Source organism: Anas platyrhynchos, chromosome 23 (assembly GCF_047663525.1).
Source record: "Anas platyrhynchos isolate ZD024472 breed Pekin duck chromosome 23, IASCAAS_PekinDuck_T2T, whole genome shotgun sequence".
In the NCBI taxonomy this organism is placed as follows: Eukaryota; Metazoa; Chordata; class Aves; order Anseriformes; family Anatidae; genus Anas; species Anas platyrhynchos.
This window is the reverse complement of record NC_092609.1, coordinates 6,989,333-7,001,841: the sequence shown is the minus strand read 5'-3', so window position 1 is coordinate 7,001,841 and position 12,509 is coordinate 6,989,333. Positions and strand designations below refer to the sequence as shown.

General features: G+C 38.5%; 1 protein-coding gene and 1 long non-coding RNA gene across 2 annotated transcripts; one reads left to right on the top strand and one right to left on the bottom strand.

Moving 5' to 3' along the window:
- The first annotated feature begins 593 nt into the window (after window positions 1-593).
- LOC139999333 (protein limb expression 1-like) lies at window positions 594-11,945 on the top strand. Its single transcript, XM_072027151.1, has 3 exons — window positions 594-907; window positions 11,102-11,265; window positions 11,675-11,945. Exons 1-3 carry the CDS (start codon window positions 826-828, stop codon window positions 11,708-11,710), a joined length of 282 nt encoding a protein of 93 aa, XP_071883252.1. The 5' UTR covers window positions 594-825; the 3' UTR covers window positions 11,711-11,945.
- Window positions 8,671-12,227, bottom strand: LOC139999334 (uncharacterized). Its single transcript, XR_011804722.1, has 2 exons — window positions 12,115-12,227; window positions 8,671-9,386 (listed from the first exon to the last, which is right to left on the bottom strand). It is a non-coding gene; the product is annotated as an uncharacterized lncRNA (long non-coding RNA).
- Window positions 12,228-12,509: the final 282 nt, after the last annotated feature.

Sequence of the window (12,509 nt, the reverse complement as noted above, 5' to 3'; positions counted from 1 at the left end):
TACACAAATGTGTGTGACAGCAATGTATTTACATTCGTGCTTCAAGCTTTTGCCACTGCATCTGTGTTTGCCTTGATTGGAGTGCCTCTTCAGACCTCTGCATATCCCACAGGTCCTTTTAGATGTAAACAGTTTAATTCACTGGTATTTTAATACATTTATTGTATAGGGAGAAAGGAAACTGCTTGTCAGGAAACCAGATTCAAATTGGGTTAACCTAATATATCACAAGTTTAATTTTGCTAATCGGATTAATTTTCTATTTGCCATTAATATCCTTCTTCTCCAGTTACATAGTTACAGGAAGAAAAAAAAAAAAAAACACCATACTTTTTATCGAATTTGTTGTTTTTAAACAAGAGCCTGCATGCTGCTTTCAGGCTATCACGTTTAGTATAGCTTTACATAAGTATTTCCTTATATTTGCAATCTTTTCCATAATTTGAGGGTTTGGGTGAGCAAGAGAGTCTCTTTATTCATTTGGTATGAACCAGAGAGGTCTTTGCCTCAGCACATCGCCAATAAACCGATGAAACAAACTTCTTTCTGGTGATTAGCTTCTCTCCCCGGCCTGTAGGTGGGTGTGTTTAACAGAAGGAAGGAGTAGGAATGCGCCTGTCAGCCTGCCTTTGCAGCTAATTAGCTCAGCATACAGCAAAGATAAGCAGTCCGGGGAGGTGGACCCTGCGGAGGGTCGTGGGGTTTGAGGCAATGCCTGATTGGGAGACGTGGGGAGATTCCTCAGGAATCCAGAGTTGGTACAGGACTTGCCTGACTCAGGCATGAGGGCAGCTTGTGGCTGCTTTCTGGAAAAGCAGAGCAGAGATGGACAGAACCTTGGAGTCTCTGCAACTTGTAATTGCCCAAGTTCTGCCTCATCGAGACCCTGCCCTGGTTTTTAAAGACTGTAAGTACCAAAGATAATGATTTTATTTCCCTGATAGTGAGTGTATTTAATTCAAATGTCTGTTGTACCCAACAAATTAAGAGAGAGAAGTAATTAACATGCTTGTACATGTATTCGTGTGCATACCACAAACTATCATTATTTTATCTTGCCTATTTGAAGGCAGTGTTGCTGCTTATTTTTTAAGTTTGCATTTCAGAAAACTGATTCACAACTTTTACCTAGGATATTTAATTACATTCTAATAACATGGTAAAAACTTTACTGCTTGACAATTTTGGAAAACTTTATGCCAACTCTCTTTCTGTGGTTAGTTTGTCCTATAAATTACCTTTCTTGACTGTAGTACTGCAAAATATCAAATATTGCAATCTTAAAACATAAGATGTTTTCCTGCAAGTATATGGAATGTGATTTCCCTCCCCCCCCCCCATATCAGACTTGACTATGGATGCACTTTTTAAACCTGGCCAAAACACTTTATTCTTTCTTTCTCTCTCATTTTACAAACTATCCCTTGTGAAATGTTCTGAAGTACCTTTCAGTAGATGGCACATAATAAACTGGCCTGATGCATCCCTTGAAACAGAGTTCAATGCAACTCACATCACGGAAATAAGAGTATTTAAATTTGAATTTATGATTTGAGTGGGGCTATGCATGGAACAAAGTGCTATTTAATTAGTAATTTCTTAGAAAATACATCCACAGATTTCATACAATGGAAAAAACCCTCTTCAACAGATCAAATGAAACAATAGTTAAATTCCATTGTTCTCAGTTTTCTTCACAGGTGAATGAGATCTCTTGATGTCATGCCCCCAAATCTGGTCCTACATAAACAATTTGATTGTAAAATTAGTATTTTGCTGGGTGTCATTTCAGTCTGAATCACCTAGTCAATCATTTAACATGCAAACAATGCTGGAACAATGTTAGATTTTTAGAAGGGAGTTTTATTTATTTATTTATTTAACATTCACTTCTAATCGTAATCTCCCGTGTGACCTGAGGCACACTGCAGAGACATTTATTTAATCTCCACTTCATTCTTTTGTCAACAGCTCTGTTAGAGTTAATAAAATCAGTCTCATACAGTCAACTGTTGCCTTCTAAACTTGCTGTAAAAGGAATAAAGACTTAAAGACATGGCTAGTGATGGACCTAGGGGAAAAACCCATGTACATCTGCATTAAACAACTCCACTTGCCAGATTCTTATGCTCATAGCCACACTGAAAAGTCAGAGGCTGACCCAGTAGTTCCCTGGGACTAAGTTGGATTTACTCTTGTAGAAGGATGTTACTCTTGTGTGAATGTAGCATAAGGATCTGTCCCAGAGCTTAGGAGTCTGACATCTGTTTCTCAGGCCACCCTGCAGGAGGTTTGTATGCTGCTGGGTAGGTTTGTATTACTGTTGCAGTCTTGGGACCTCGTGGAGCAGTCTGTGAATGTACACACATCACAGGAACAAAGAATTTGATCGGGGTGCAGTGTGGGGGGTGGGCTCGAGGAGAGGGGCATTCCCTTTCATAAGTTTCCACTGGTAACCAGTTCCTGCAGGTCTACTGACAAGGCTTTTATTGAAAGTGTATGTACAAGCTGCTTGGACAATGCATTTGTGACCACCCACAGATCTAAGGGAGGGAGAGATGATTAAATAGAAACAAAAGTGCGAGTGGATTCGAGTAGTTTTGTTTTTTTTTTTCTACTTTAGATTTTCTGAGGTATGAAAAGAATTTTGAAGGCATTCTAATATAAATTTAACCTATACAGGCTTGAAGTTGCTGTGAGTGTGTGCCACTAATTCTGACTGGTGACAGACATTCATAGTGCTTTGTCTGATGAGTCAGATGAGAATTTACATGCATTCTTTTTATCTTCAGCAAAAAGTCATCTTTAGATCTAGGTGGTGTCCATCTCTGACTTTTAATCAGATTTAAATACAGCAAGCAAGTATTAGACTAGAAAGAACATAGTGTCTCATGTTTCCCCATGGGACCACGTCCACATCTCTTACAAACGCATTACTTTCAGACCTTATTGGAAAGAACAAAGTAAGAATGAAGTCCATTCAGGATCTACTTTGTTGCAGCAGCATCTACCCTTTTCACAATGTGGTGTGACTCAGTATGTCAACAGGACTGAGTTTTGCTAGGGCAAGATGTCAGAGCAAGTCTGCTCATCACTGCTCAGCACCACATACACTTTTTGTTCCCATTCCAACCTAGAGGTCTTGGCTTGCACTGTCCCAACACTTTGTTCTGTTGGGAATGTCTCACAGAGGGCTTTCTTCAACAGCAGCAGGGAGAGACAAGATGTTCAAAAGTCCCTGCCCTCCTGGGTGCAGCTTGCAGGAGCAAATACAGTGAGTGGTGCTGTGCCTGCTGCAGCAGTGCTCCTTCTGGGCTAGCATCTGCCCAGCAGAGGCAGAGATGATGGGATTTGGGAAAGATGCAAGATCATGGCTGGGTGCCCTGGCAACAAGACAGCAGGGATAATTTGTTTCTCACAAGTTCCTCCCTGCCATGAGAATGCTTTATCCTTATAGTGGTAAACAATCTTTGGCAGAGAGCAGGGGTCTGAGCAAGGCCCCGTGGTGCAGGCCTGTCACCAGCCCACTGATGGGGGACGGGGAACAGTGGGCTGCAGAGGGGCTGGCAGCTCCAGCAAGAATGGGACAGGCAAAGACATGGAGGAGGAAGGCAAGAAGAAGGAGCCCAGTGCTCAACTCATGCTACTGCAAGAGTTGTGTTTGCTTTTTGGTGTGTGTGTTTCCCTGAACTGTGCGCTGTATGTAGCTTCCATCCCAGATAACATGATAAAAAGATAATGCTTTCTACCATGCAGACCTAATTAACCCCAGCACTGGTCTAATCCATATGCTGACCTTATTACGACTTCGTTTTCATATCAAAAAATATTATGGTATCAGGTAGGAGTTACAATAAAGCTTGGAAAAAAGCTAAGTACTTCCAGAAAGTCTTTTTAAGCCCTGACTTGAATTCATGGTTCCTAGATGGATTGCTACTTGGTTGGTTTGTGAACATTTAGCAAAGTGATTTTACATCAGCTGAACAGCACTGTGTCTCCATTTCTTTTTACTGGTAGCAACAAATCGCACATTTTCCTTTGCACGTTTTGCCAGCAAAGATTTCAGGTCAGCAATAGATGGACAGGTTAGACTGTAGAGTTTTTAATAAGAAAGTATGTTAACTTATGGGGATCTGCCCATAATTTTTGGTAGAATCAGCCCAGCTCACTTTTCTTCATTTAACATTGAAATAGATTTGTCAGTGGGTACCATACTAGCTCTCTGATACAAGCTTTTAAATTGAAGTGCACTATAGCCAGAGTAAGTCAGTTGCCTTGGAGAAATATTACAAGATTAAAAGTTTTATCAAACAGTCTTTTCCTTTCTAGATTAATGTTATTATTACTATACTATTCCTATGCGAATCAGTTATACTTCTGATTATCACAGGAGATTGACCAATTTATAATTCTTTATTGCTATATTCAGATGCTGAAATTATACCAAGGTTCTTATCGTTTTCCCATGTAATGCTACATAAGAATGTAGACCAAGCCAAGCTGTTCGGCAATGATTAACAGTTGTCTTCAGACTATCAGCTTAAAAACACCTGAGTTTAGTATGTCTACTCATTCTGTTCCAAGTGATAACCTGCTTACTCAATTCATAACGCTGCAGGGATTGACTTTTTGCCTCAGTCCAACGGTGGTGTCAGTGAAACCCTCCCAGTCTCTACCCTTCCTTTCCCTAGCTGCATCTAAATCTGCTGTGACTACAAACATACCAATGGTTCACAAAGCCTACACCATTCTCTGAGCTGCTTGCCTCCAACATCTTCTTCTTTCTTCCTTTACTTGGTAACATGTTCAGAATGGCTCTTGAGGAGGCCATCCAGTTCATTTATTTAATTTTATTTTGTTCTTTTTCCAAATCCTTGAAGTCTAGGAACTGTCAGTCAGTGCTGGATTTAAGGTAGCCATTGCCAATTAAAGATGTTGCTTCTCACAAGTGGAATCTCACCCCACAATCAGATCTTCTTTTCCTGAAACAACATCTTGCTACTTTTTGTGCTTTTTAAGGGTTTTAGACAGAATCACCTAGTAGTCCACTGCTAGATCAGCTCACTCATATAGCATCCAAATCCATCATGGAGAAGGAAAAATGCCCCTGAAGTCCTCTCAGCATATTGTTGGTGTCCCAGTACATGATACTTGATAATGTTTTTATATATATTTAACAATATACCTAATTTCATTAGGTTTAGTAAGGATATGGGGCTTTTTATTTTTGTACATATACATGGAGAACAGAATAGTATAGCATATGGACCAGAATATCCTAACAAAATCACTGCTAACATGCTAATACATAACATAATATATATGATAAATGCATAGTAAGATCATGGGAAAATTAATTGATATTGCCTACTCGCATTTGTACCTTTTTTTTCCTAAAGCTATTATTTATATGTTTAAAAATATGCAAAATAAATCAAAAGAGAAGCAATAAAACCTTCCCTCAAAACAGCTGGATCCCACTCCAGTTGCTGCCTTTTTTTTTTTTTTTTTTTTCTAGAGATTTAAACAGTATCTCTTTGCTAGCCTGAGCCCAATTTAACAGCTTCCCTAAGATGTATGCATTAAGTTACAAGCCTTAATAGGCTGCAGCTGGGGAAGGGTGCACTTGTAACTTATGAACTTTGTTTAAACGATATAGTTTTACTGATTATGTGCCATGGCTTGATTTAAGACATGTAAGGGAACTTTACTAGCCTCTCACTGAAGAATCTTCTTTAATAGATTTCATATTACATATTTCTTTCATTCAAAAAGCTTGTATTTTTCTTCTGCATTCACGTATTAAATTAAATCCACGAAGGCAGTTAAAAGGACTTTTAGAAACAGCTGTTTTAAGTTTTAAAATGACAAAGTAGGTGGTTATCTTGTGTGTGTGTTCTTTATACTCCACTCTCTCGGCAGTGAGACGTTGTCAAGTATATGACTCCATTCCACTTCAGTGGCAGAGTCACTTGGCTCCCACTCCGATTTGCCCTTCCAGTCTTGGCCAAAACACCCCCCTCCCAGTTGGCCAGCCTCCTGTTTATGGCATTGTTTGTTTGCCTTGGTTGAGGTGAATGCCTAGCCAGTATTTTTAGCAGTAATTCACAGAAACTTGGAGCTATTTTTTTTCTGGCATCAATGCAGTGCAAACTTACTGACATAATCCAAGTTGGAGAGTTCTGTTTCCCACTTAGAATGATATTTAATTTGACTCACAGACTTCCTTGAGCAGAGGCAAGACAGTTGCTACTGAAAGGTGAGAAATTGTCTGGAAAACAATGTTGTGTTATAATAAATGTGTTATCATTTAATCCTCTTTCAAACACAGTTCACATCAAACTGTATTTCTGAACTCTCAAAAGAGCTCAGGGTTCATTTAGGGTAAATGCAGCTGTATAACCCACATATTTGTTGTTCCACAGAACTCGCAGCCTGTCCTAAATTCAAATATATATATATATATAAATAAATAAATAATAAAAAGTCCTTAGAGTCTAGGAAAACTTCAAGAACTCTACCAGGATTTGCACTTGGGGACAGCTTCATTTGGTACAATGCTCAGCCCCTGGGCAAGAGGCTTTTCCAGCTGAGTAAAAAGCAAAGTAGAGAAGAAAAATCATCTTCTCACCTCGTAACTAGGCATTACAGCCAGCTTCAAATAGACTATTGTGGAACCATTAATATTCACAGATGGGAGAGTACTAAAGGAGGGTATATGGAATTCTTGCTCTTGAACTTGGTGATGCACGTACTACTATGAAACTCTAACTGAGAAAGATCTGAGGTATAAAGTGGATAAAATATTGTCTGAATGGGGTCTTGGCATTGCCTACAACAAAATCAATACTGTTAACTAATTCAGCAACTGACAGTGTACAAAATAAATTGTTTTAAAGCATGGATGATTTAATCCTGAAGAAAATTGTTTGTCATTGCATACAAATACTATAAGCATTATCTTAAAAACTCAACCACATCATAGGCATCTTTCAAAATACGAAAGTCAATTACAATGAGAATGTCCTTTCAAAATGAGACGTAAATTACAGTATTTTGCTGCATTAAACCATGAATCTTGTTGTTTCATTTATGTACTTCTGAAAATTCTCATTGTTTTCCATACTGCATTTTTAGACTTAAGCCAGTTGGATTCCAAATACTGATATACAGCATAGAGACTGAACAACATTCTGCCTGGAATGTTTAGAAATGAAGGCAAACAATGCATGTGATTGCAGGAAAAATGAATATTGAGAGATCTTAATACAACATTAGTAATCATCATATTAGTAATCATTAGTTACTATCTTAGAATAGTAACTTAGTATATTTGATTGTGCATCTGATCATATGTATACATTTTTCACATCTTCCTAAACTACTACAAATCCATGTGATACATAATGAAGGAAAAAAAAATAATAGTGGCTGTAGTGGCTGTTAGGCATAAATAAAATCTTTTTTTTTTTTTTTTAGTAGAGAACTGTTTTCACACACACCGAATTTTTACAAGTTTAGCTGAAATTGTTTTAATTATATATTTGAAATTGATATGCTGTTTTAATTTAATGATGATAAACATACTGATTCAAGCTAAACAGTTGAGTAAAATAAAATTAATTAAATCAAAACATAAAGAATTCTTGGGGAAAAAAAAGTTTGAGGCTTTGATATCATGGCTGCATTCTGTAGTTTAACCTGATGCATCTTCATGTTCATCACTGTTTTGAGGTGCTAGTTTTGGCTAGGATTGAAAAAATCACAGCAAAAACTGCAGTGATAATTTGATGCTGCCACTACATATATACCACCAAGTATTTCCTGCTACCATCCTCACAGCTAAGCCAGGTTTTATGTTTATCCAATTCAGTACAAACCCAGGCACTTTTAATTACTTAATTACAGAGATATCCAGCTGCACTGTGGGATAGGCACATAGCTTTCATTTGACAGAAATTCTAAACAGAATAAAAATGATGCTGCTCAGCTACTGTTTCTGTGTTAGTCATACACGTATTAGTTTAATCTGTAGCAGCTACTCACTGCTTACTAGTCCTCTGGTAAAATATTGCTTTATCTGTAAAATTTGAGACAGCTTAAAGCATGTTTCAGGATTTCAGGAAAAGAAGGGAAATATATTTCTGTTGGTGTATTGCAGTGAAAGTAGATACCTCTCTATAGCTCTAAAAAGTCTTTTGAATATTAGTTTTCAGAGTGGAAACTTTCAGCCAAGTGAGAGATGCAGGCTGTCTAAATGCTGAATTACCATCGAAAGGACTCATGAACAAGAATGGAAATTAAAACAGAAATTTTACACTCTGAACTCTTAATTTCTGTAAAACTAACAACAGAAGAGAAGCAAGGATCAGACACACAGCAATTTAGGTCACTTATTGCTATCATTGGTACTAAACAGTTTAAATACCTGTTTCTTTTATAGACCACTATACCAGTATAATTTCCTCTTGGTAAGCAAAAGCACGCATGATATTTATAGGTAGTTTCCCCTCCATCAATGAGGGGCTTAGGATACTAAAATCTAGGGACTTGGACTGGACAAAAAATGATCATGCTTGGGATTTCCCTGTGCAGCTTTGCCAATTGCATTGTACATCTTCTTAGAAGACTCAGCAGTTTATTACCTACAGAATAATCGATCTCATCATGATGTGGGAGAAATCAAGCTTTATTAAAATTTATTTATTTATTGTTTTACCAAAAGTTGTATCATACAGGCTGAATGATGAGACCAGAAAGAGTACTGTGGGTTACCTACACCACCAAATTCATTATTCCTGTGGACTTTGCATTATTGTTTTTAAGGACTGCACTCTTGGACAACAGTTGTTTCAAAAACCAAAGCACTTTATGGAAACATCCTAAATCAGTGATATTCTTAAAGCTGATACTTTCTGTTGCTATCTATTTCAATACCAGTAAAGGACTGAATGTCACCAATACCATTCTCACACTGAAGCAACAGCTCCTACTGAATTGTCATGTTTAAACTTGGAAATTTTACATTCATGAATTTTATGTTCAAATATCAGTTTTCACTTAATGGGTTTAAAATTAGATTGTTACCCAATGTGTGCATGCTCTGTGGAGCAGAAGGTCTCATAAAAAAGAAAAAAAAAAAAGAAGAAAAAAAAACCACTCAGATGTTTACATCAGTGAGGTATTCAGCCAGAGACCAATTTCTGAAGGTGGATTACCATTTGGAGTCCGTACCGGTAGCAGTTTCCCTGGCTAGTAGACCAGTTTTTCTCCCACATTCATCATCATTTAGAAAAGCAGAAGTCAGTTTCTGTGGTTAAGAGTTCCTCAATATTTCAGTTTTTTCTCACAGCTGCACTGAGACAGTGGTTATCCCAACGTGTTTCCTGTTACAAATACAAAATTTATTCAGATAGCTTTCTTCTTTACAGTGAAGCAATATTCCAATGCCATGAGAGTTCTGCAGCTTTAAATGCCCAAAATGCCAGAACTGGTAGGAGCCAACACTGCTGCTGCATCCGTGACACCATCCAGTGGCAGACAGCAGTGTGCTCCAAACACCCTGCCTCGCCTCCCCAGAGCTCAGACCACACCACCCACACTTCCTCATGGCTTGAGCACAGCAAAAAGGGAACTGGTGATGACCACACTCTGTGTGTCTGCCCTTGTCATGGCTAAATGCCAAGAAAAGCTGTTGTCTGTGAGAGCAGTGCAGCTGCCAGAAGTCAGGAAACAGGCGGTGACAATATTGGAGCTCACATTGCTCACCCTGCAGCAAACAGAGCAATGCCCTGTCCATAGATTGCATGTGAGCTACCACCAGGGTGACACTGTCTCAAAATGGATCACTTCTACATTATTCCACTACTAACAAGGTCAGACGAGATGAAGAAAGAGGAAAATTATACATGTATGAGGAAAATTATCTCTGCCACTGATTCCTGTATGCACTAATACTTGATACTGAACCAGTATCAGTACTCTGAAGGACCCATACTGCTGCCTAGGGCTTCCATATTTCCACTGGAAGGTCCAAATTAAGAAACATACTTCTTACCTTCTGAATTTAAATTTTCAAGTGAGAAATGATGAACATCATACACAGCTGTTTTTTTTTTGTTTGTTTGTTCATTTGTTTGTTTTTGCATAGTGTTGTGGTTTAACCTATTAGGCAGCTAAGCACCACGCAGCCATTTGCTTACCCTCCTCCCTCCCTCTGTGGGATGGGGGAGAGAATCAGGAAAAAGAAAAAGAAAAAAAAAAAAAAAAGGAAAGAAAGCCTGTAGGTTGAGATAAAGACAGTTTATTTGGAGAGAGGAAAAAAAAAAAAAAAAGAAGAAGAAAAAAAAGGAAAATAATAATAATGATGATAAGAGTATTAATACCACTAATGTGTACAAAACAAGTGATGCACAATGCAATTGCTCACCACCTGTTGAACGATGCCCAGAAAGAAAGAAAATTATCTCTAAGCTACACATGGCTCTGTAAAAGGAGTCTAGATAAACTATACTAAAATTCTTTTCGAGTCCAAGCCGAAAAGTGTTGAGAAAACCCCAACACAGAACGTAAAACTTTGGAGTACTGGCTCAATAGTCATGATGTCAATTGGATTTCTGGTTTTCACATTTCTATTTTCACATTAGCCTGCAACTATTATCATCATAATATACAACACCTTTTTTTCCAGCTACTTCATAAAGTTTTGCATTAAAAGTCAGCTGCTTTCCTTGCATGACCATGTGTTTTTGTTTTTGTTTTTGTTTTTTGAGAATGGAAAAGAGGAATCTGAGTATAACATTTTCTCATGTTTGAAAGTGAGCAGCTTAATGGCTGCTGTGATATCAAAGTTCCAACACATTGACTTAATAGTACAATATTGCTGACCTGCAATTTATGTACTACAGTAGCCTGCAATCCCAGAAAGTCCAAAATTGCCACAAAATCATATTTTTCACACCAGCAGAAATAATCACAGACATTTTATTATCAATAATAAATGTATCAAGCTCATATGTCTGCATTTCTTGTGTAACACAGAAAACACTAAGATCAAGGACATGTATGCATCCTACATTCAGCATTTTTATGTCTTTGACAGTGAATGTCGTAGCAATATTGCAGGAGTTCTGGGAAAGCAAACAGAAGCAGAAGGCCGTATTCCCAAGTGAAGGCATCATTGTGTATGAATCACTGAGCTCCCTGGGCCCACCATTTGTGAGCTATGTTACCTTGCCGGGAGGAAGTTGCTTTGGTAACTTTCAGGTAAGTGTCAGCTTCCAATCTTTGCCAGGGGAATTTTATCTATTTATTTATATATTTATTCAGGAAAATTCTTTTGCCATAGAAGATACAGGACAACTACTTCTGTAACAATGAATACTACACTTGACTTTTCCAATCTCATTCTGTCCCAGCCCTCACCGACTTGAGAGACAAGGTACCTGAAGGAAAACAACACAGAGTTCTAGGAATGATTTTACCAGTCTTGTCTCTGGTTTCCAGTCATATCTACAATGAAGTGAAACATTATGAGTAACTCAAGTCAGGCCAGATATGTCCCTTCTACGTCAATAACCAAACCTGTCAAGTTAAGAACATGGAATTAATGAAAAGGAAATCCTTCCATTTTGATCTGAGTTCACTTTTTTTTTTTTTTTTTTTTTTTTTCTAGACCAAGAAGAACCAGCAAAAGTCGGGTGAAAAATGAAATGAAAAATGTTAAGGCCAGGCAGCTTGCTCACTGCAAGTGCTAATCTGAAAGCAGATGGAGTGCATCTTCATACACTCCATCCTGAGACACTCCACTCAACAGGCCAGACCAGCTGATGAAGTGCATTGCTGTCCTGAAGTTTCATGTGATGGGCTACTTTTAAGTCTCTTGTTTATGCTGTAGTACTTGAGGTCTATGGCAGGACCACAGCACACTCTTACTTGTCTACCCTTCTTTCTTGATCGTGTGTGGGAAAGAGAGAACGTGCAGAGGCCCTCAGCCACATGTTGCACCTGTCACTCTGTGCAGCTACATCCCTGAGCCAAAGTACCAAACTTCATGCTTGTGAAAGGACTTTACACAAACTACAGAAATCTAAAATGAAGCATCCAAACACTTACAGGAGGGTGGGCCCTCTCGATGCACCTCAACGTGGGATCCACAAGTCCTCACGTGGTTTCATCCAGCACACTTCTCTGTCCCTCCTCGCTAAACTTGCTCAGAGGCAGCTGTTACCAAGGTGTCACAGTGACATCATTCAATTCTGTTTCTGAAGTCATCACCGTAGGCCCCTGGCAGCGGCAACACAACACTCTCTCTTGCTAATGCGAATGTCTCAGAAACAAGTAGAGAAGTCCCACTCTCCCCAAGCTGACTTTAATTGGAGTAGTTCCAAAATTATTCTCTGCCCCCCTACATCTGGGGAAGGTGTGTGAGAAATCTTTTCCTTAAGAAAGGATTACAAGCCAAAAAAAGCTTGCTTCTGATACGTTCCCCTTCCTTTTAGAGCTGTTCA